We start from the raw sequence: 25923 nt of genomic DNA, 5'->3' as shown, positions 1-25923 counted from the left end.
TTTTCCTCTTTTATGAAGAAGCAGTTTTCCCATTTATTCTAACAGAATTCTAACAAGGATAATTTTACAGCTCAGTATTGCAAGGCAGAATGTTGCTTATCCCATGAAATCCCAGGAATCTTATTAGCTCTGTTTCTGTGAATTGACAGGAATTGCTATTTAAAATTCTTTCCTGTCCGGTAAGGAAAACAATTCCTCATTGAAATTAGGCTTCTTTGCAAGTGATTGAGAAAGGTTGTGTGTACAGTGTATGCTCTCTGTGTATCCAGATGACAAAGATCTCTGGCTACTGAGGCAGAACTCTGCTTTTAAACACTGCTGCTTATTTCAAAGCAAAGTTTTAGGAACCTACTGATCCTCAATTCAGGCCCCAAGTTACATGAATATCTCAGCAACCCTTTTTCCCATTGCCATTTAAGTCAGTAGGAGCTCTGATCTTCAGTGCTCTTACTTAAATAAGAGGTTCCTGCCATAGTATAGGCAGCACGTATGGCTGTGACTGTAAGTATTGTAAGTATAATAAGCCCTACTGGCAACCATCTCATCAATACGGTACAGTTAGCAGCTGTCAGGGCACTGACAGTAGCATCATTGTTGGTGCTGTTGATAAACAGGAAGTAAACATCAGCTTGTGCTTCAGAAATGGCAATAAGAGCTGAAAAAGGCCAATATTTACCTCAGAGTATGAAATTTATGGAATTAAATGTCCACTTTTTTTTAATTCTGAGATTATTGCATCACATTTGTACATGACACTTGTTCTAAGTATTTGCTCCTAAATTTTTTTCTCTCTCATCATTCATTTCCAAGTTTGTGAAGTACAGTGATAAACTGTATTACATAGTAATATTTCCATGTTCTGGGCTTGTTAAATATGACATGATGTTTTCCTTGCCTGCAGTTTAAAACAAAGATAGAACATGGCAGAGAGTAGGTAGGATCAGATTTTACTTCTTTGATACTTGAATTACAGAGTACAAAAGGCTTACCCTGTAATTTCCATGTTCTGCTTCTAGAAAATGCATGGCTGATGGTTCCTGGCCTGCTCTCTCTGTTACCAGAGGCTCTTGGAGGTGAAATAAAGCAGAGGAATGTAGGAATGCTTTTGGTGGTTTTCCAAGAGACCTCACCAAAGTGCACTAATTCTTTCAAAACCTTTGCTTCTCCTGCCTATAGAAAATACAGGCTGTAATTTAGATAGCAGTTGTCCACTTGCAAAAAAAATTGCAGAAGAGTTGAATACAGGACTAACTGTTCATATTTGAATCAGCATGTTGTGGTGATTCTCAATATATTCCATGTATTTTTTGAAATGTACAGGCAGAACTGTAAATTTCATAGCTACAGATGCTATTCTTATTCATATGAAAAAGAAATTCTAGAAATGCATAAGAGAACTAGCACCTTTCATGTGTTTGCTTGAAAGGATTGGATCTATACGAAGCCTATGTATCCAAAGAAAATAAAAAACAAGAATAATATTTAGCCTCTGTCTCCAAAATTCGTAGTTAAGGCAGTGCAAACAAGATAAAATAAGAGCTATGCTAAACATCTTTCGTAAACTGCTACTGGAGGTTTTAATATTCTCTGTTCTTTAGTATTTTTGGCCAAAGGTGGAAAGAGAATCTTCTCCTGTAGCACTCCCAGCCAGGTGGAATTAGGAGGTCACAGAACTTAACTGAAAGATTTTCCTGCAGGAAACTTTATTTTCAGAGTTCTGAATCTTCCAGTTTGACTGTAGCCTCTGAAATTTGGAGAAGTGTCCTTGTTGCTCTTCCAGGAAAAGTAACATTCTGATAGGGGGTTATCTCTAAAAACTAAACCTTAACAACAGTAATTCCTAATTAAATTGTAAATGGTTTCCAGCCATTGTCATTCATGTTTTAACTTTTTCCTCTTCTCCCTCCCCCACCCTGTAGTTCATGACAAAAAATCCAAATAAACGACTTGGCTGCGTGGCATCACAAAACGGGGAAGATGCGATTAAGCAGCATCCGTTTTTCAAGGAAATTGACTGGGTTCTTCTAGAACAAAGGAAAATCAAGCCACCCTTCAAACCTCGGATTGTAAGTAGCAGCTTGCATAAGATTCATACATGGTTTGACTATTCTAGTTGCTGGCTTTTTTAAGGCATGCAATTACTTGATGCAACATTTGGAGGTTGAAATGGTAGCACAAAAACAAGCAGAAAATATTCCCTTGCCATTTCTTCTGTAAAGGTAAGTGCTGAGGATAGATTCAACGTGCAGGAAGATGTTCATATTCAATCATATAAACCATGAGAGATGTAAATGCCCTGTTTTAATTATTTTCCCATATTCCTAAAGATATCTTGGTAGAAAAGATTATTTCAATCAGATATGAACTTTCTGTGTAAGTCCTGCATGGCTATGAACAGTGGATTTTGCAGGAAGAGGTGGAGTAAAGGATTTCTGACTGAAAGATTGCTGAAGAAACAGCCTCTTGGGGAAAATAAATGTATATCATGATTAGATAAATTGATACATTTGCATTTGGTAATTAATAATCGAGTATTTGTATTTTAAACTGACAGAAACATGAAACTACTGGCCCCATATGCAGATGCTACAAAGGCCAAGCAAAAACACTTTACTTATTTTTGTCTTTCACTGGATGAAACTGCTCAAAAAGTAGTATGCATTTGCAGTTCATAAAATGTCAACTTTTCAGCAGAGAATGTCTGCAGTAGATTTCATACCTGAACAATATAAGAGAATAATTTTATGACAAATCCTTTGAGACTGATTTTCATTTTTTGATTTGGCATATTCCTAATTATAATGTTTGATTTGCCTGTAAATATAGTTATCATACTTCTTTCTTTCCTTCTTTAGATAGTGTATGAAGGTTTAAAAAAATAATAGAAAGGAATAATGAATATTTGGTCTCAACACTGAGTACCAGCTTAAATAGTGGAAAGTGGAAAGCCCTCTCTGTCATTGTAGAATTACTGTCTGTTGCTTTTGATCTATCTACTTTAAGTCCAGGAAGATATACTTCCCTAAGTGCCATGTGTAAAAGTGGGGATAACCACGCAGGGACCACCCAATACAGGAACCTAAAGTAATTCCTCTGAGCCTGCACTTGGAGAAGTGTGTCTCTCTCTGTAGCTGTGAAGGAAGAACTCAATAGGTTGGACAACTCAAAGTGGAAGTTAACCCTAGTGAATACATTTCTAGGTGTAATTTCAAGGAGCAAGATATAGTGTTATTATATAGGAATATTTTGTTTAGTATATTTCTTGGAGAATACAAGCCTTGCAATGCTACAGGTCCAGGGCTGCCAGAGCCAGCTCCTAGGTGCCTCACCGTGCTGCCCAGCCCTTCTCTGGAGGATGGCAGGATCACATCTAGTGCTTGAGCCAATTTACAAGTCTGTGCTGCTACAGGAAGTGTAAACCCCGGGTTAACCCTGCTGGCATCTGTTTGAAGCTTGTTTAATACTCTAACTGCTCTCCAGGCAGGTTCCTCAGAGAGCTCCAGGCAGCCTCATTCATTGTTTAGCAGTAAGCCATATGTATAGTATCGCTCTTCCTGTTTTCATAAGAGTTTGGCCTTTCATCTCATAATCATTTTTGTTGCCTTGCTTAGTGTTTTGGTAATACAGGTATCAATCAGACTGTACAACTCCAGATTAGTTTTCACTTAATGCCTACATCTAATAAGTCTCAGAATCCTTGCATCTCTTCTGTTTAATGGCTGTTTTCCTTTGATGATCAAAGATGCAAATTCACTCTGACAATAGATATTCTGATAATGTCCACATTATTTTTATAAGTATTCTCGTGGTGGTAGCTCTTAAAAGTCAGGAGGGATTTGGTGTATCAGGTATTTTTATTCTTCTGTCTTCTCAGTGCAGCTTCTATCTCTTTCTGGTAATTATTTCACTGCTGCTGTTCTGTAAAGCTATTCCTATTTTATTCATACCTGATGTTTTGTTTCTTTTCTCCTTTTCTATTTACTTTATTGATATGTTGGTTGAATATTTCCATTTTAATAGTGATTTCAGATTATTTCAGAATAATTCTTGGTAAAATTTTGAAACAGCTGGTTGCTCTCTAACAATTATTAGGATGAGTTAATACATCTTTACACCTTTTTCTTCATTTTTCTTCAGGCTGCTTCAATAGCACTGGTTTTTTATGCTATTTATGTCTAAATTGTATATGTAAACTTTTCTAGCAAATTTGATTCCTGCTGCCTAGTGGTGCTGTATGCTTATTTTTCTCTGAACTCTTATTTTATGGTGGTAAATTTAGATAGCATGTAGTTTGTATTAGAGGCAACTCTATTACCTTCATGTTTGTAGTCTACTTTCTCTCTATAATAACTTCCCTGGTGACCTCATCCTATCAGTTTTACTAGTAACTGTTCTGTACTTAGAAAGGGTATAGTTTATATAGTTACACTATGTTTATGATCCATCAACTGTTTTATACCACTTATATAAATTTTACAACTGTTTGGATTTTTTTGTTGTATAGAAATCTTTGACCAAGATTATACCAAAATTTTTGCTTGTCTTCTTAACATTCAATGCTTTATTAGTTGAAAATTGAAACATGCCCAGACAGAAACATCATGCAAATCTAATTATTAATGATGCAACCTCAGAAATTGTAAAGGATTCTTGGGAACAATTCTCTATAAGTGCTGAAAAGGTGATTTGGGATACTTGGCAAGCTAGAAGAAATTGCTTTGAAAAATAATAAAAAAGAAAAATAAAGGTAAGATGTTTAAAGCTAATAAATTAAATTCTACTTTAAAATCTACGTGGAAAGTTTGTCTCTAAATTCAGTAGTGGGAGTAGCCCTGAGATTCACTGATTTGGAAAGGCGAATGCAACAGTTCTATAGCTATGGATTAACTGAACATAAGTAATGATGTGTTTAGAACGCTTTTTTGGGGTTTTAACATCTTTCAGTATTGATAAAGGACTGTTGATTATTTCAAAGTGACTTCTAACATTAAAAAGGGATAAAAAAAATATATTTAATTTTATGTTCAGGAAAGCCTAGGTTTATGAATATAGCTACAAATGAGGCCAAATTACTCAGAAAACAGACATTCTTACATTAGATGTGAGTGCACATATGTACAGGGAAAAAATAACGTTATACATATATGTAGTCATGCATGCATGCAAACTGGTATTTGTATGCACCTGTAAAAATCTACTCATGCAAGACTGCGTATGTTTACACAGGTATTAGTCTATTTTCTGTCCCGACAGGAAAGATGACTAAGGGGGGAAATATAATTTCTGTGTCATATACACTTTAAAAATATAAAACATAGGATTTATTCAGATGAGTTGTGGACAATGTAAAACCTTGATTAATTAAAGTCATTAGGGAAAGTGGTCAAACACTGAGGTCTCATCAAACAATGGAATAATCTGCCAAGGGAGGTCATAGAGGTGCTAGGGTGGTAACAAAAATTTGTTGCTTCAGTTCTGCATCACTACTCTGGTGATCCCAAAAATGTGTGGGTTCCTTGGTTAGCACAACAACCTTTCTTTCTTTTACCTTTTTTTCCTTGCTCTGAAATAATAGGTTGTATAAAAAGCTGTATCACATGGTACTGTTACACCTATGCCTCTCCATAGTTCAAGTTACGTCTCTTCAATTCTGCCAGCCTGAGCTTTGAATTTTTCAAGTGTACTTGGAAGAAATACAGCATGACTATTAGTCAGACTTTTGAAAGTTATTTCTAAATCTCATTCATACTGTGGAGGCATACAAATATATTCTTCACTATACCAGAAATATATCATTAATGTCCTCCTATTTTGGGAATGATGTGGTGATTCTAATGACTCTTTGGAGGCTGAAATTTCTTTCCTAACTGTCATTAGCCTTGGAATGAAAATTACTGAATTCCAAAAGATCCTTGGAAATCTGACTGTATTTTCTGAAAGCTTACAAGAGAGCCTAGAGCAGAGCACTCATAAAATTGGCTTAAGTTTAGTTTTCTAAGAAGTGATGGGAATGAAATGCCACGATGTGCTAGGAAGTACAGACAATGAAAACAGATTTGGTGTCCCTGACACCTGCTGTGAAGGGTTTTTACTGCTACTCCAGCATAGTGACTTGGAAAAGATGACATGAAGAGAGGAAAAAGCATTGTACTGTGATGCATATTATGTACCAGCCCTTCCTTTGATAAATCCAGAACAAAATTGATTTACTTTTTCTATATATTATTGTTTATTATACTAAGGGTTTCTCCCATGTGGAGCTATTATAAAGGTTAAGCTGCTATAGAAAAGGTAATAGCTATGAACATGTACATTAGAAATTAAGCAGACGTTGAGGAGATATGAAGAGGATATTTATTATTTCTAAGCACCAGTGACCTTGACAGTATCTCTTACAGATTATTTCCACTGTTCTTAAAACATAATTGTTACAGTTTCACAGACTGTTTTAGCATTTGTTTAATAATATTTTTCTTCCCTGCTGCTCTTAATTCAGACACAGATTTGTAATTGCATATGCAAGAAAGAAGTACCATTTTAGTACAGGCAGATATCTGTTCTCCAAAGCACTTGTTATGAGACAGAACTCCCTCTGAGGCACTTTATTCCTGTGTATTTTGGCCCATACATTCTTCTGAAAATATTTTCATTCAGAGAAGTAAATCTCCCAAATCACTAACCATAACACCAGAATAACACTAGCCATAACACCAGGCTATGATTTCCAATATGGTTTTATTGCCCAAGAACCACAAAGGCATTGGTAGTATTCAGAGATTCTCTACTCTCTCTCTTTCCTGTTTCCTTGGTTATGTTTGGTTAAATTAGATTATTTTCATTTTCAAAGCACATTTGCAATATTAATAATGAAAACAAGGGAACGTTCTATTAATTTCTTGCTAAAGTCTTTAATGTTGTGGTAGATCTTGCTTAGTGCCATGATGGAATGATTCAGTCTATCCCATAACAAATAATAAAACATACATTAAAAATAGTGATTGAAACAGATTACTGTTTGCCTTGAATGTGTATTTATGAAACTTATATTGTCCCATGTTGTTACTTATTGAAAAAGCCTATGTTTGAAAAAGTGAAGCAAAAGTCTATTTTGGAATATTTTGCTTTTACCTTAATTCTCTCCGTATTGCTCTAGATCTCCTGAAGAAATTTTGTTTGTTTCTGCCTTTTCTGAGAGCACAGCTAGCCAGCTGATGCCATTAACATCAGACAGGGAAGCTCACCGAGAGGTGTGCACAGGTGGCCTAAAGGCTGATACAAATGTATAATATTCCAGTTCCACTTGGCAGGGGCACAGGAACACTACTACACCAAATTTCACTGATTTGGCTGAAGTGATAGCATCATGTAAGCCTCAATTTCTTCATGTTTTGTTTTGTTCGTGGGATTTTTATTTATTTATTTATTTATTTATTTTGGTAAAACAAGACGTGCTCAATGAAATTATTCTTATGTTTCTTATGCCATTGGTCACAATAGCCCAGTGTGCTGTGAAAAACTGTGAGACATAGGAAGATGTTAGGCACTGTGCTGCAAAGATAGCCTCCCAGCCTGTCCATTCCTGTTCTTCCAGGCTGAGTTTTCTGTCAACCCTTTATACACACAAAAACAAGAAATCTTGTCCTTTTTATGTATCCTGTTTGTAAATATCAAAGTTGGGGATATTTGAGGCTTTGACTAAGGCATCCTCTACATGAAAAAGCTGAAACTATGAGTCAGAGGGCAAAAAAAAATGCTGGTAAAACAGATGTTTGCCATATGTATTTCCTTCTAGCAATTAAGCCAAAGTTTCATCTCTAATGGCTTTATCAGTGCCTGTGGCAATTCAATCTTAGTGTGGCTGTATGAAGATGAATTTAACAAAGTAATTGCATTATGATGATTTACTGTGAGCATGCAGCTTTTACAGAACAATATATTGTTTTAATTTTCTCTGTGTGTTCATAACTTCTTGATTTTACATTTTTAAATCTCACTTTCTTGAAGAGCATTAAAGACATGATGGGCAAGATAATCTACTGCAGGACTTTATCTTTCAGTATTGAATAGCAGCAGCTGCTGCCAAAAGGGCCCATATAGTTAATCTGATTTGATTCTCTTCATTTTGCAGTCTCTTCCATTCCTGCCGTTATATCACTGAGAATGTTTTCTGAATGCTTGTACGCTCTTTCTTCAGTTCTGATACTAGGGGATTGGTAGAGGATTGGTCTGGCAACTATAACCAGAGATCAGAGAAGTGCAGGATAGATAAGTTCTGCTAACAGCTTTTCTAGAAACTCATGGTGTGGCCCAGGATTTGTCACCTAACACCTTTGTGCCTCAGTTTCCACTCTCTGTAATAGTAGCATAACAAAGTTTTGTGGCAGTGAAAAGATGTGACTGAGAAGATTTAAAATCCAAATGCTCATGATCAGCCAGGCTTTAAATTGGTGGAACACATGGCACTTCCCTTGGAAGAGTGTTCTCTGCTATACCAGACCTCAGTGTTAACAGATTTCATCTTGATCTTCAGTCTCAAATTTCCTACAATAATTTACATGTATCTTATCTCCTGTAACCCTAATATAAACACAAACTGTTATCAAAATCCCTCCCCTCTTAGTTATCACGTTCTGGGCCACGTTGTCTGTATGCAGTTCCCTTGTAAATCTAAACTCCCTTGTTAAGTCTTGACTTAAGGATGCCAGCAACCAGCAATCTGCCCTCTTTCAATTTTGCGCTGCAGCAAAGGTTTGACACAAAATCATCCCAAAAACCAAATTCTAGTACTAGCCAATGATCGTGTTACAACTGGAGTCTCTGAGCACTGATAACTTTTTTTTTCCCTCTCTCCCAAATGAGTGAAAAACTGGAAAAAATTCAAAAGCACTTCTTTTATGTCATGTGTCAAGCTGGATGTCCACAGTGTTTGAGAACTGATTAAGAAACAGTAAATACAAATGCATACAGAGCGTGCAGCTGGTCTGCTTGCACAGGCAAACAGGCAGAAGCCGCACCTTCATACATAGGTTGGTGTCTCACTGAATGTCTCCCAAAAAGTGTTCAGTGAGACAGATGTGTGTTTAGAATGCTGCAGCAGCCATCTGCTGACTGTGAAAAATGGCTGGAATCCTTAAAGAGGGACCACATTTCTGGAGAAAACTTCAAAATATATGAGCCGGATACTTGACTCATCAATCTTCCCAAGTTTTCAGATCTGTTTTCACACGTGACAGCTAACAGGCAAACATATTTTTAGTTTTTAGTGAGGGTTTTTACACTTGTTTGGGAAATCATTATACTGTTGTATCGGGATTTTTTTGGCACACCTCTGTTTTTGGTGACAGTGGATTGTATTGTCATTCATGCAGAATTATGACTTTGCATTGTGGGGGAGAAGCCCTGTAAAATGCAGTATCATTCAGTAGCACCAAGCAGGACTAGGAAATTACAGGCCAAGTAAATTTCTTTTTGTATAAATGTTCTCTCTTTTCAAGTTTGCTTCAGTGTGAATGTCCCTCTTTAAGGTAAGGCCTTCAATATGGGGAAAATATCAAGGTAGGTCCATTTTTAGGCCTAATAACCTTGAGGTGTCCCTTCAGTTCCATAATATATTTCCATTTGGTCATCACTGCATGGCAATGAGCATTTAGCAGGTGGGCACGCAAGGGGCTATCCTGCATGCTTTTGCATGAAGTGTTACTGCTTAGACAAAGCACCAGAGTGGGATCCTGAGACCTCAGATACTCACATACCATTGTTAAACATTGCACATTATTTCCCACTTCCCTGCAGGCATTTTAGGAACAGGAAAACAGTGAGATTTCTTCTAAGGGTGACTCTGTGTTAATTAAGATTAGTGTACAAAAAAAAAACGTTTGGGAACAGGGAAGACTTTATGTTTGTCAGAACTGGTAACATAAATCCTTCAAAAAAAAAAAAAAAAAAAAGCTAAAGAAAAATGGTTGTGGGTTGACTTAGCCTTCTTATTATAAACTTTTATAGCTGCTGAAGTCCAACGTGTTAGCCCTGCCAAAAGGTGTCATGAATTAGAGTATTTCATGTGAGCTGGTTCCTAAAAGTGCCACTTTCCTGCTACTGGTTACAGTGTTGGCCCTTCACTGCTAATAAGAAGCATTGGCAACTGGTGGATGATGAAGTTCATCATCTCAGTTCAGCTAGCAGCAGGTGGTCATGAGCAGTAGTAGCAGAACTACTAGCAATGTATCCTGCACCAGTGGGTCCAGTAATGTGTCTGGGCAGGGCAGACACATGGCATTTAGCCATTTGTTAAGCATATATTTTTTAATTATTGCCCATTGCAGTGAAATGATAAGCAGCCAGAGTGTTTCTGCTTTCCTTTCAGACTTCCTCAGAGTAGGACAGATTTTGTTTCACTTCTTGGCTACGCTCTTCTCTAGTCCTATTTTCAGAAAACAATTTAAACTATTAAGTGAAATTGCATTATCACAGCTGCTTACAGTACATTCTTAAGTGTTTAAACAGAAACATTTTATTTTTGTGTTCATGTAAATAATATTTGCGGGTTACGGAGTATAGGAAAAGACAGCTTTAAGATCTTGATTGCCTATGAGTTTCTGAAGGATTGTGTTTTCATTGAAAAGAATAGGAAGAAGGAGAAATTGACTGAATATATTTGTGCCCTCAGGTCCCCAGTAACATCTCAAGTTCCCTGCAAGATGAGGTACCTGCTGTGCAAAAGCCTGTTTAAGTACACTATGAGAAACAATCAAGAGATCACACATATTCATGTAAAGGTGATTAAATATAGAAAGAATATTAGATCCGTAGTGAGGAGAAAATTGCAGAAGTTTAATACAGATAAGTAGCAGAACCAAGAATGAAACCCCTGCCACTACAAACTCTGCTAAATCTTACTGGGAACTTTTAATAAAACCATGTTCAGAAAGTGACAGTGAGATACTGCACATTCATGCAGACTATTCAGTAGTCTTAGTCTTCAGCCATTCTTGTCTAGCTTTCTCCATTTGCATACAGTGAGACCTGCAATACCACTTCTCTGTTTAAGATAATTTAAAAAAAAAAAAAAAAAAGGATAAAAGGACATAGACTGTCCCATTTTAATATGTAGTTGAGAGTGGGGATAAGGCTCCCACTGCACATGCTTGCTATTACCTTCCATGCTGAACAGTGGTACTTTGGATCTAGTGTCTTCTACTTATGAAGGAGGGGCTCAGAATCACATGATGTTGCTATATATATATTTATAATTTCATAATATGTTCAGAAAGATTCTTATAATATACTTGTTGTTTGTTTGTTTGTTTTTTTTTCTGTGATAACATTGTTCAGGTGACTGTAGATGAAATAAAACACTGGAAAGTCAGACAGTTTTAATCAGGATACATGGCAGAGATGAGTCCTGCAATATCTAATTACAGCAGCCACCTATTGAATAGTATTAGAATCTCCATGATTTCTTTTTGTGCTTGCTTAACCCATGGAAAGCAGAATAAGCTTGTAAGTTCTCCCCACAGTCAGTAGCAATACAATTAAACTAATAGCCATTTGTTTTTCATTCTTGTGAAAATTAATTTTTAAAATTACAGCGATTTAGAGGAGGACTAAGTGAATAGGGTATTTTCTATTTACCAAACTAGGAAAGTAATTTTAGTATTACACATGAACATATATGCAGTATGCAGTAGCTATATGAGCAGTATATGGAGAAGGACATGGATGACTTCCCAACATTTTGTGCAGCATAGGCCTGCTGTAGTCAGATGAGCGTAAAGAAGATGGATCCAGATTCTTTTTAGAAGTAGCCAGTGACAAGGCGAAAGGCACTGGACACAAACTGGAACAGAAAAGACTCCATCTGAACATAATTTTTTTTTTTTTTAATTAATAAGTTGTTTTTTTGTTAATGTGCTAGTGGCAGCACTGGCACAGGTTGCTCAGAAATGTTGGACAGTCCCTTCTTGGAGACCTTAAATAGCTGCCTGTTCTGGTCCTGGGCAAGTGGCTGTGGCAGGGATTAGACCAGGTCACCTCCCAGCCAAACTCAACATTCTCTGACTTTTGTCATGGGTGTTTGTTTGTTTGTTATTGTTTTTTTAATACACATTACATTTTCACTACAGTTTTTCACTGCATCTCACCACTTGGCATCACATTCATCAATTTTCTTGTAAATCACAAGAATTACAAGAATTACAAGAGTAGTGTCAAAATGTTCATTATTAAAGTGCCTGAAGTGAAAAAAAATGTTAAGATTATTGTGAAAACTGTTGTGATTCTGTAGCAGAACTGTGACTGCTATGCTCTAAGTAATATTTCTATGCACTATAGATCCTTTACAGAACAAATGTGGTCTGGTGACTCCGGGCAACCTGCTCTAGTGAGTGGTGACCATGCATGTAGCATGGGGGTTGAAACTAGATGATCATTATGGTCATTTCCTACCCAGGCTATTCTGTGATTCTGTGATTTCACTGCCCTGCTAGACTTCCCATATTTTATATTTTTTTCCATGATTTATCAAATGGCTCCTGGAAACCATGGGAATTCTAAGACCCTTTACCCAGGATTTGCCCTTGACTTGCAAATCCTCCTGCAACACCTTTTTCTTCAAACCAATCAGCTCCATTTTCTGAGTTTATTGCTTTGCATTGAAGTATTATTGATCTGTAAGAGTTTCTACACGTGTATATGAGGACTTGGCAGCAGGTGGTTCAGCATGTGGCAGCTGCACCTGCCCTCACTGCCATAACACAGCTGCAATAACAATGGTTAAAACACACTTTCAGGAGCTCACAACCAAAAATGGTCTAACCTTGGACGTGTGCCAGGACACAGTGACCTTAGAACAGCTGAGGATTTCGGTGGAGGCCTGCCAATAAAATGTGAACTGGAGAGGCACCCATATAAAATCTGCTCTGCAGAGAGGATCATTAAATTGCGGTAGTAATTGTATTGTGCAGATGAAGGGCATTTTAATAGAATTGTTCCATTTCTTTCTCTTCTCCCAAGCCCTCCCCACTCCACATAGGTATATAAAATAATTTCCCATGTAGCTAAATCCTCAAAAACCTACTTTTAGGGTGAAAATTGAAAAGCAGAAATGCAAAAGTTGACATTTTTCCCTGCAACTTTTTTCACTCTAAAAAAGGCATGCTTTCTACCATCGCATAGCTTCTGTGCTGTAGTTATGTCAGGATTAAGTTGAAAAGGAAACAAGCTCTGATAAGACGGATGAGGTGGATCTTGTTGGTAAAGGATGACCACGGGCAAAAAGTTGTAGTGATGGCCTCCAGTGCAGCTCCTGTGAATTCTGTCTTCTCAGATGTTTTAAACAGAGGAAAGTCTTGTGCTTTCGCAATCAGGCTGTGAACAAAACAAGTTTAGTATGTACACTTTTAGGGCTGTGTGCTCTGTTGAGCAAAAACCCATACCCATGTATAGCCATAAGGTACAATGGTTTACAACATTTTATTATGGGTGAGGTTCATTGCCTAGACTGTGAGCACAAAGTGATTGTCGCTGAACTTGCAGAGCTTTGATCTTCTTTGCTTTGCTGTTTTGCATTATTGTATTTTTGGCTTATGGGATAAGAAAAAGGCTGTGTGAAAGTGAAGTATTATGGTTGACATCCTGGCGATATAATCATTAAATGTTTCTATCTTCTAATTCTTTAGGTTATTCCTCCTTCCCTCCTGACCCACTTTACTTTCTTAGGAAAAATACATACTGTTTTGATACAAATGTAGCTTCAGTTTCCTGGGTCAGAAATTATTCCTCTTAAAATTCATAATTTGGTGAATTAGGTTGATGTTTATTAAATGTCTATCTACTTCCATAACAGACTAGATTACAGCCTACATAGGTTGGCATACTTTCTAAATACTGCCTGTCTGTTAAAATCTTTGCTGAATATCTTTGTTATCCATTTCTTTCTTTTAATTTGGTGTCCTTCACATCTAATGAAAGAATAAATAATCTAGAAGCACAACATCTCACCCTCTACTTGGAAGTAATTAATGTTGGTATTTGTATGAAAACTACTTGGATTAAAAACCTTTTTTTATCATCCTAACCTTTAGCTGATGCACTGTAGTTTATGTCCAATCTGTTGCAACTCTTTGTCATGTGAATAGAGAAACGGAGATACTGAATAAAAAATACATGTTTTTATAATTATTCTGATAGCTTGCATTTCCTATCTTCTCAAATTAGACATTCTAGAAAATACTTAGAATTCTCATATGACCTCTCTGTGCATGCAAATACTGTGAAGAGGTATCAACACGAGAAACGGAAAGATAAACCTGAAGTATTTTGCTTCTTAGCCTATTTCTTTCACAGTATTTGTGCTGAATTTCTATATATAGTATGAATTATATGTGAAAGTGAGTGCTCATTATGGTTTTTCTCAACTTTCTAGAAGCTGTTGCACCTTTATGAAAAGAAATCCACTCATTGGTGCATTAATCTCTGCCTCGCTGAGGTTTTTGTTTTCATAATAAAGAGAGGGAAATGAGAGGACAATGATATAGATGTGAGGTTAGCCACATAACCTTGTGCTTCAAACCGATTTGTCTTATGTCCTTAGTTTTCATTTGTCTTTAAAAATAATCTGAAAATCTTGCTGGTAGAAACAAAATGCTAAGTGAGAAGGACTTCTTGACGACACTGTCAAGCCTAGAACCATTTCTCAGTGAAGCAAAATTCTGGATAAAATTGAATGATACTGTGTAAATCTTTCACTTCCTGCTGCCCATCCTGTTCATTCTATGCTGTTGTCCCGTGCCCCTGCAGCTGCACAGCAAAACTTGTAGCAACATCCTGCCCAAATTTAGTGTGTCTGTGACATGTCTGGTGCACAGTTGATATCACCATGTGCTGCACTGGAAGAGTTTCCCAGAATGACGAAGTCCAGAATTTCACTGTGGGCTTGAGGAGTCAAGCACTGCCCCTGGCAGCAAACTGCAGTGCAGTAAAGATAAAGTATGTAATACAGTGACACAGAAAGTCCAGTGTATCTGAAGGACAGTGTTGACGGTATCTGAGACTGTGAAAACCATGGATGAGCTTTGTATGTGTTTTATGTCAAAAGATAAACTTAACTGAAAAATACAATAATTTTTTCTACTAACATATTAGCTTGTTGCTATACTGACCATTCCTTACCTCACCTGCTGATAGTAACTGTCTGCTCTGGATTAACTCTTTATTCTATTTAACTGAGCAAAACATGCAAATTGACTTAACGATTCTTGTAGTTATATTTAATTCAAATTTATATTTAACTCATCATTTAAATTTGTATTTTAGTCTGATTTTCCTACAAAATAAGATTTTTGTGGCAGTATTGTTTTCTAGCTTCCAATCTTTCTTTCATCTTCTCTGCCTGTGAACTCATTGGACAATTCCAGCCCAATTTAGTGGAGGCATTGAGGATTCAAAGCACTTGAAAGGCTTTCAGTGCTTCTCTGCAAATTAAACAAAACAGAATAATGAAATAAAGGCACATACTTCCTAGTGCCTCCAAGTTGTAGAATTAATTTAATCCTTGTCAGACATCAGAGTCCATCAAGCCCCTTGGCTTGGCCTTGAGGAGGTGCTGAGGAGAGCTCAGGCATTGCTGAGTTCCCTGGTTTGGACCACCTTCTGCCACGTGCAAGGCTTTCTGCAGCTTTTCAATTCCAGTGATTCTTTGTCATTCACATTTGCTTCAGAAGAGTAATGAAATGAATGGCAAGTTCTAGCCTTCTTAATGTATTTTTGTTGCTAAAAACACTTAGATTTCTTCTCTGTTGGAACTCATGTAATGTCACTTAGTAATCATTAACAGAAAAGGCTGGTAATCCTTGATGCTGGAGAGCTTATAAGACATGTTCTCAATTTTTTTTAAACTTCAGTTTGTGACTGAATGTAGAAAATTAATTTTTCATTGAAATTATGGAGAAAATTAACACGGTCTGATAAAAAGTTGTTTAATATGTGCTTATTAATAGCACATTACGTTCCTTTTAATCTTTTCATAATTATATTAAGATATTTAAGGGGTAAAAAATATTTTTACTCATTAAATAACAGTCTTTCTCCAAATCTGTACTGGAAAACTGAAAAAGCTGATTAGGTGAAATAGCCTCAAGTTGTGCCAGGGTAAGTTTAGGGTGGATATCAGGAAAAACTTCTTCACAGAAATTGTTGTTAAGCTCTGGAATAGGCTCTCCAGGGAGATGGTAGAATCACCATCCCTGGATGTGAAAAAACTGTTTGGATGTGGTGCTCAGGGACATGATTTAGCGGAGGGTTGTTAGAGTAGCATGGTTAGGTTGAGTTTGGACTTGATGATCTTTTCCAACCTGAGCAATTCTATGATTCTATGAAATGATATTTTACAAAGACTGCCTTCTAAAAGCTCTAATATCTCTACTTCCTTACACAAAACTGTGATCTGTGAAGAGAATAAAACATGACTTTGACTTAAAAATGTCATTCTTGATGAGATTATGTTAATGATGAGATTATATTAATATTTATTAAATCACGATGATCCATTCCTGTGGCATAACAGTGTTTCATCTGATCAGATAGTATCAGCAAGATGTAGTAGATTTGTCAAGTCTCCCAAGATAACTTGGTCATGCACAAGGTCAATGCTCTGATGGGATACCTATGAAGTGTTCACACTGCTAAGGAAAAAAGATTTAAAAATAGAATATGAAGCCAAATTATGCTTTTGTGTTGGGGACAGTTGTGATTTAGAAGGGTTCTTGTTTCCTAATAACAATTGTTTCTTCAGTCATCTGAAATTAAGAAGTCTTACCTGGAAAAACATTTGAAAACATGAAAATAATATCTCGCAAAGACTCAGGAGCTCTTGGCTAAAAGAAAAGAGCCATGTAACTACTGCTTTTTTAGCATGCATTTGTTAGCCAATCTGAAGACTTTTGCACTTTGTGATTTTTTTTTTTTTTTAATATTTGAAGTTGGATAATAGTGATAGTCTATTTTATCATGTGCTCTGCCTACCTTGCAGATCATCTTTCTTTTCTCTGCTCAGAGACAGCCACAGCCCTTCATACCCTCATGTTGAGCCCTCATGCTATAACTATATTTTGACTATGCTGTTGATCTGTAGAGTATTCACAGTGCAAGTACAAGAAGATAGCAATGTTAGCAGAAATGTAGCCAGACCTGTTTCATTTTAGAGGATGGAGCCTTGCAAAATAGCCATAGCTTCAAGAAGAAACTGCCTCAGTCACTAAGGAAGACTTCTCAAATAAGTCTTTCCTTTGAAAAGTGCCTTGTTATGACCTCTACCTTTTGACTTATGGCTTAATCCTTTCAATTTTATACTCTGTAGTTTATTTAATCTCACTAGACCAGTTGGTTAGTTAGAGGCTTGCTAGTATATCCTTGCAACCTCAGATCATTTCCTACCTGTTCTGTTAAGAAGCTGGTTGATTTGTATCTGTGCTGCCAAAAAGACAGGGAGTTTCTCCTAAGAAAGTAAAATATTTTTCTCCTTCTTTGGATATCTCCTTGAAGGCAGTCTTAAAGTAATGCTAGGCTTTTAAATCTAAGTAAATTCCTTTATTTGTTGTGTCAGAAGTGTTTGCGATTCAGAGTTCTCCTGGAAGTGCAATTATTTGTAATCAACAGGATTTAGATTTTTACAAGTACTCACCTGCACTCATTTTCACTTAACATCTTAATAGATCTCAGCGATGGTGTTCTGGAAAAAAAGTAGCTATTATCAATTAATTGCCCCAGTTGGAATCTGGGAAATTTTCATTTTAATCTTTTAATTTCAGAAAGAAAATACAATTTTGCCAAATATGTTCAGGATGAAAAACTGAATAAATACAATTTTGCCAAATATGTTCAGTATGAAAAACTGAATATAATTCATATATCATGAAATTGTTTTCAGCCACTGTAGAGCTTATTTGCCCCAAATAGTTAGTGGTTAAAGTGTGAGTATAAGCAAGTTTCTCCTGCATGAAGCTACAGATCTGAATTTGAATTTTACTTTTTACAAACATTCACTTACCATCTTCTGCTTTAGTGAAAATACTTGCAGCAAATTCATTGTATGAGTGTGTGAAAATATTGTGGTAGGACATGACGAACAGGAAGAATGCAGACGTAGTTAAAATGTAATATAATTCAAAATTCCTTTTTTTCTTGTTTTGCAGTATTTGAAAAAAAAAAAATAAAAAATCTAAGCTATATCCCTTACTTTTTATGCACTTCAAAGTAGGCCACATACACTTTATATGCAAATTTCTGTACAAAGTAAATATTACAAATATAGACAAGATAACCATATGTTTATATAAATGTTTTTAAAGTCTATATTCTTTTCCTTTTAGTGGAACTTTGAAGATAGAAAATGTATATTTTTGATTGTCTGTACTTAGAAAGTACTTGGTTTGCAATCTCTTTTTTTTCTATAGTTATAAGCTTCTTACAAACTACACAGGTGATGCTTGCTATAGGTATGCCTCAGGCAGATCTAATGAAGAAAATACAATAATATATCTAATTTATAGGAAAATTTGTCTGCATTGAAAGAAGGCCTCTACCCCATTTGGAATTCATCAGTGTATCAATTTGAAATACATCATGTGTCATCCTTTGTGACATACCTCGTGATGAGTTTATCGTTTAACTTTGCACAACAAATAGCTATTCTATTTCTGGTATCATCTTCATCTTAGACGTGGAGTATTGACACAAAGTAGGTTTTTACAGTGCTGTTGTGCCTCCATTAAGTGTCAGTCAGATTTCATGAAATAAAGAGAAAGGATAGACAAAAAAGGGAAAGGAAAATATTTGTTCCAATTCCCTGAACCTGTACATGCTTGAAATATGCTGCTAACATGAAAAATATGAATGGTATAAGTCTCAGGACAATGACTTTAAGGAACGTTTTCCCCCATGGCCTGATATTCTTTACATGCAAGTGGTTACAGATAGTTACTGTTGTGAGTGCCCTAAGGAAAATGAGCCAGCCCTTTCAATTCTGTCTCTGGTTAACAAACTTTCTCCCACTCATAGCATGTCCAATTGCAACCCATTGGGCCAAATTTACTGAAAGACCAAGGTTTTTTAGTCTTCCATGGAGAAATCCTGGTGCCACTGAAACTAGGGAGAGCTCTGAGATGCATTTCTTTGTAGCTAGACTTCTGTGCTTTGCTGTGTTGCTCTGAATTACATTAGTCTGCATTAGGACTTCTCAATGTTGAGCTCAAAACTTTTGGGCTGAGATCTGCTGTGATCTAATTTTAAAGCCAAATATATCCAGATACAAAGAAATGGTTAAATTAGAGTTAAAAGAGTTGGGTATATTGTGGGGAAATCAAATTCACTCTCTGCCTCTCAGATGAGATATCATTGTGTTCAAATCTATGAGGAAACAGCCACCAACTAAGCCAAAACCCTTTCTAAATTAGTCCTAATCTCAGCTTCCTGCTTTATCATCATACTGCTATTCCTTCGCCTGTCAGAGACCAGCGAGTCTCTGGGAACTCATTGATAGTACTGCTTCTCTGGCCTCTCCTGAATTCATTTATAGTTCTTGCTATTGTAGCTTCTCTCATACGTCTGTTATTATTTGTGTGAAGTAGCTCCTCTTTTATTTCAGCCATTCCATAAAATTCAGCCTTTGGGGGTTGGGGAAGCAGGGAGAGGACCTTTTATTTTGCTGTGCTATTCTACCATTCACCTTGTTTGTATTTTTCTTCTCAGAAAACCAAAAGGGATGTAAATAACTTTGATCAAGACTTTACACGAGAAGAGCCGGTATTAACTCTAGTGGATGAGACAATTATAAAACAAATCAATCAAGAAGAATTTAAAGGGTTCTCTTATTTTGGAGAAGAGCTATTGCCATAGACATCGTTAGGCTGACAGATGAATCATGCTGCAAGATGTGATTCTGAAGAGATCGTCAGATTACTGAGACTCAGTAGATCAAGAACTACTTCTCTTACTCTGAGCCCATATCCCCAGTTTAAGTATATATTTATTGTTTTTTTTCTTTAATCTTCTGACATGAAAGCACTCTTAATTTCTGTCTCACAAAGCAATGCAAAACAATTTTGTATCAGAAATTGTAGATGTAACACACTGCCGTATATTTGCAACTATTACTCCAAAGATCTCCTCACAAGACAAAATTGCATCTTTTCATGGAAAATGGAGCCATGCTATTAAAAGTGATTTAACAGATCATGTCATGTAATTGTATGAATTTAAGCTGAGAAGGTGAAACCTGTTTCTTCTGCACTTGTGGTTACTGTGAGATCTGTGCTCAAATGTGGAACAAGTCACGTATTGCTTACCCTTCAGTCAGTGAAGAAGTCTGCATTCTTTGGGGTGTAGTCCTCAACTATGAATGTCTTATTGAGGTGAGGTACAGACATAAAATAAAGCTGTCCAGAAGAAGAAGTACATCAATTCAGACTTTCAGTGAATTTCCTCATAAAATGTATGGAAAACTTGTAGGAATAAGAAGAGTAATGAAGATAACTGAAATTTTATTCAAAGAAAGATCCTATATGGATAGATATCAAAGGGCTAAAGAATGAAAAGCCTATAGTGCTTTAACACAGCTATATGTAGGCATTTTACAGCAATTGGATCCATGTTATTAAATTGAATATCCATTTAAATGAACCATTAATGTGATGGCAAGCTTGCAAATGTTTATAATTAATTTGACATTAAAAGTTAATTATAAACACTGTAAATCTGCATTTTCCATTGTAGCTAAGTTGATAAATAATTTCTTATTTATATTTATTTTCTCAGCAGTGTGTTACTTTTGCACACTTTTACAAAACCATAATACTACTGTGTTTGTTGTTTTTTATGTTTGAAATCTAAAAAGAAAACTGCTTTTAGAAGACACAAAATAAGGCTACACATGCGTTTTGTGGAATTGTGTTGAAAAACTGAAGATCAAACATTACAAACTGACATTATTGAAAGTTGTAAATTGAATTTTTTGTGTATTAATTGAAATGGTAACTCATGTGGACAATATTACTAATGTGAAGTTACCTCCTGTAGATACGCTAACAGTGTTATGTACTTATATTTCCAGGAGTACCCTGTGGTTTGTTTTGTTTTTGTTTGGGTTTTTTTGGGGGGGTTTTTTTTGGTGGTTTTTTTTTTTGTGTACATGTATCGCTGAGGTCATTTTATTATATATTTTACTGGACTGAGTGAGCGGTCATTGGAATCCATTTTAATTGTTGCACATGGATTTCCAGCTGCACAAAAATATATATACTTGTGATTGGCAAAGTGGCACTAAAAAGCTTTTTTGCCTTTTGTACAGGTGAGATTTTGTATATAGTGTTTGCTGCAAGGCCTGTGGAATTCATTGAATATAGAGGTATCAACTGCTGCATGTTCAGGCATACTATTAAAATGTTAGTCTATGAAAGAATAATTATAATAATGTCCATGTGCAATACTCTTGTATGTGTATTGGTTCAAGTTACTGTCAGAGAGATGAGGTTTTTGTTATAAAAAGATGTAGACATATATTAAGCTATACTAAATCTCCTGTATAGTTCTCTTCAACTCTATTATGATATGATAGAGCTAGGAAAGAGAAGGAATGTTACAAATCGTGGTGGACAAAGTAAGAATCATTGGCTTTAAGAGATAATCTTGGTCTCAAGCAGATGAGTTAGTTTGTGTCAGTTTTACGTCTGGCTGCTCATAGCCTGTTACTGATGACAACATTCAGTTCCATTTTGTTTTGTTTTTAAAACTCAGGTGTAATTATTATATATATTCTTATGATGATTTCGAAATATTAAATATTATGATATATCAATTAATGTGTTGTCTAGCCTACAGGTGTAATAATGGATCAAGCCTTTAGTTTAATTTAATTTATCTTCAGTGATCTTTTGTACTGGGAAAAGACTAGCTTCTGGAGCTGAGTACCAGCACAGAAACATTTTAATGATTTCATCATCTCAATGTTTAAATTTCTTTCTCTTTTAGAAATATATTGTAGAACTGCCCATCAATTCATGTCTCACTACTGGCTCTGTTTATTTCTCATCACAGTTAGCTTTTGACATCCAGGCAAGAACTGATCACAATGCTGAAGTGTTCCTTTCCATAGGTGAGTAGACTGGCTAGGAAGGCAAGTTATTGAATAGTGCACTACTGTTTGTACAACACGAGGCCTTTACATAAAACTATGAGCGTTTATTTTGAAGGAATAAAAGCATCCCAGAAAGTTTTTTTAAAGTAAGGTATATTCCCATTTCTAACACAGAGATAAGCAGCAAATGTTTGTATTTCAAGAGGCCTCAACACCTGCATTATTTGGTAGGATGCTAAGAGAAAAGTCAAGGAGATAAAAACTTTTGCATGGGCAGATATTTCTTCAATATAATTAGTTAGATCCTCTGCATTGGGTTTACATCAGAAGGTTTGTCTGTTACCTAGAACATTTTTTAAAGATACATCTTAAAAATGGACATTTACATTTCTGCCTGTTCTGTAGAATCTTTCCTGTTCCTTCTTTGTAAAATGAGTGCAAAATGCCAAAAAGACTCTTAATAATAATAATGATTATGAAGAATCCATCGTTTCTTGTTTTTCCTCCAAATAAACCTTATTAAAAAAAAGAGAAACACGTTATTCTCTATAGGGTGAAAAATAATTCTCTCCAAAAAAGGATTAAAAATTACCTCTTCTTAAATTATGTGCAGAGTAGTTCTGGCTAAATATAAAATGTATTCAGTTTTTTGGGGGGAAGGTGGGGGGAGGAGGGGTAGGCTTTTTTTATTGTGAGGATTTATTTGTACAGGTTTTTTTTTTTTTCTTATGGATGTAATTTGAATCTCTTGCCATTCATTAGTGTTATTTCATCGTAAACATTATTACTGTGCCAAATGTACTGTATTCAAAAGGATGTGAATGTGTATTGTTTCAAAACCTAATAAATACAATGATGTTAAATCTTATTTTTTTTCCCAAAGTCTTCATGAGTATTTCCTAATGAGGAAGAAACAAAGATGAAGGATGAATATTTTTCCTGTTACGTGTTGTACAAAGTACCATGAGCTTGTCTTTTAGGAGTGGATGTTTGGCAAAGGGAGGATTTGCTAAGAAATTCATCTGTGAAGAACTAAAAACTCCAAGAGAAACGCAGGTAACAGTGAGTGAACCATTTATCTTGGGCAATATAACATTTGCCCCCAAAACTGAACAGGTGAGTTTAGAGACCTTTATGTGTTTACCAGCTGAGTGATGGTTGCTGAGTTCTTAGCAGTCTAATCCCAAAATTTTGCTTAGCTGTATTGTTGAAACTCAGTAAGGCATTTCGCGTGCAAACATGTGAGACTACTTTAGTCTTCCATTTCACTGAATAGAAGGATTAATGGTATGTGTAAGTCTAATTTATTTAATTAGAGATTTAATTAATTAGACACTGTATTAAATGGTTTATATAACTTAATCTGTCAATGTGACATTATCTGAAATATTTCAGTATTTCATTGTGTTTTGATTTGAACCCCAAATTCTTTCAGTTTTCATGGTCTAAAATTCTTAACATTTGCTTCAGAAAACCAGCTATCAGCATGATCTGGCACTGAGTCGTTTACCACTTGAAGGTAGACCAGATAACCTTAAAAATATATATTCCTGAGCTGGAAGTATGCTTTATTTTATTCACTGCAGTTTGTCTAATCCTTCACTTGTTTTCTTCACACTGAGTTTTTTGTTATTATACACTGTACAGTCAATAAGTGTACAGAGGTGTAAAATCAATTGGTGTACAGAGTTTTAGACTAAGTAAGATTATCACAACAGGAAGATAATAAATGGAAAATGTTTACTGATGTTGTAGGCTTGCAATATTCTCTAGAGGAGTGATCTCCAGGAAGAGATCCTTCCTCAGTGGCAGTCAGCACTTAAATGGGATGTAGGAGAGGTGGAACCAGGCTCCAACCTTTCCGATAGCACAGGTGCCTTCACCTGTGCTCCTGTAGCTAAATCATTGCTTGCCTCAGGTGGTCAATCAGAGGTTCAGGCCGTGATTCAGCAGTTCCCATATATACACATATTCTGAATTCTGTGTATGGACAACATTAGCATAGGCTTTGTTGTCTAGATTTTGCCAGTTAAACAACTATGTAAGATCTTCAGAGTATGTTTAGCAAAATTAAAGCATCTAAAGGACTTAAAAATCACTCTGCAAAAAAACAGGCATAATTGGTCTCCAAATGTATTAGTCCATATGATTTTTCTCTTACTGCCATAACTAATGTCTTAGAGGTTTCCAGAACACAAGTGATGCATGTAAGAGTTTTTATGCTTGCTGATCGAGTGCAAGATTTGGAAATAAAACTGTTAAAACAAGTCCAGAAGATTCCTAAAACACCTCTGGTGATGTACTTTGATGCAGGTACTAAAAGGAAGGTACCCACCTAGATTTGTTGTCTGTAAACAAAGTGGTGATTGGTGGCCATATTAGCCATGGTGGCTGTGAAGTAGTCAAGATTAAAATCTTTGGTGATAGGAAATAGGTCAGCAGTGGCCACCAAAACTTCAACCCTGGATATAGACCAAGCAGGCTTTAGGCTGCTCAGGGAACTAGTTGGCAAGGTCCCTTGGGAAACTGCTTTTGAAGGCACTGGAGTCCAACAGTTCCAGCTACTCTTGAAGTGCACCTCTTAAGTGCAAAGTGCAAATCCAAAATGTTGGAATTCAAGCAGGTGGAACAGACAGTTGGCTTAGTTGAGCAGGGAACTTTTTGGAACATATGTGCTAAAAGAAATTGTATGGCCACTGGGAATGAGGTTACATAACATTGTGTTCTACAGAGAAGCTGTTAGCCAGTGCAGGGAGAAAATTCATGCCTCCAATGCTCAGTTAGTATTGAAGCAGTACAGTAAACTAGGAGAGAACAAAAAAACAAGAGAAGGACCAGAGATTACGTTGGTCCATTACTTGATGAGAATGACAAACTTTATAAATAGGTACACAAAGTGCACCTCTGTCTTCAACAAGAATTATGGGCCCAGGGACCCTGGAGCTCTGATTCAGAGGACTGTGACTGCAGTAACAATAAATTCCTAGCCAATCCCAAATGTGTGGGACTTTCTGCTCCAGCTGGATGGATATAAGTATGGGGCCTAATGGGATTCATCCAAGGGTGCTCAAAAAGCTGTCTAAATGTCATCATGAGACCTCTTTTAATTATTTTTCTACAGTCCTGGGAGTCAGGAGAGATCTCAGTCAACTGGAAGCTAGTGAATGTTGTCCCAGTGTTCAAGAAGGACAAGAAGGAAAAGCCTGGTAATTAAAGGCCTGTCTGTTTTTCTTGGATGTCTGGCAAAATTAGGGAGAAAATTATTCTGAGAGTTACTGAAAAACACCTGAAAGACAATGCAATCATTGGTCACAACCAACACAGTTTCACGAGGAGAAAGTCCTGTTTAATGAACTTAATTTCCTTTTATGACAAGGTTACCCACCAAGCTGAACAATGGAAGTCAGCTGATAAAATCTTTCTGGATTTCAGCAAAGCTTTCAGTGTGTTTTCTTAGTGTCCAGACGAAGCACCTGGCATAAAGCTAGACAAAAGCATAATGTGATGGGTGAACAAGTCAGTGATGTTTACAGCTCATAGGGTTACAACAAATAGAGTTACACCAGGCTGGCAGCTGGTAGGGTTCCTCAGGATTCCATTTTAGGGCCAGTTCCCTTTAATATTTTCTTAAGTAACTTGATACAGGTCTTGAAGGTATATTAAGGAATTTTGTGGACAAGACAAATTGGGAGGAGCTGTTGAATCCTTCAAGGGTAGGGAGGCCTTATAGAGTGATCTTTATCACTCTATAAATTGGTAGGCTGGGCAATCACCAACTGCATGAAGTTGCTGGATTC

General features: G+C 36.3%; 1 protein-coding gene across 2 annotated transcripts in view; it reads left to right on the top strand.

The window, feature by feature from the left end:
• Positions 1-22994, top strand: part of PRKCE (protein kinase C epsilon) — a 271611-nt gene extending 248617 nt beyond the window's left edge. For both annotated transcript variants that reach the window (XM_042887118.1, XM_042887126.1), the window contains 2 exons: positions 1920-2066; positions 19744-22994. In XM_042887118.1, coding sequence (XP_042743052.1) covers positions 1920-2066; positions 19744-19890 — 294 coding nt within the window. In that variant the 3' untranslated portion in view covers positions 19891-22994. The remainder of the gene's footprint in view (positions 1-1919; positions 2067-19743) is intronic.
• Positions 22995-25923: the final 2929 nt, after the last annotated feature.

The sequence above is a fragment of the Lagopus leucura genome, unplaced genomic scaffold (assembly GCF_019238085.1).
Source record: "Lagopus leucura isolate 7727_CA_CO unplaced genomic scaffold, USGS_WTPT01 Super-Scaffold_73, whole genome shotgun sequence".
Lineage (NCBI taxonomy): Eukaryota > Metazoa > Chordata > Aves > Galliformes > Phasianidae > Lagopus > Lagopus leucura.
Note: the sequence above shows the minus strand (reverse complement) of the source record. Positions and strands in the feature narration are given on the sequence as shown.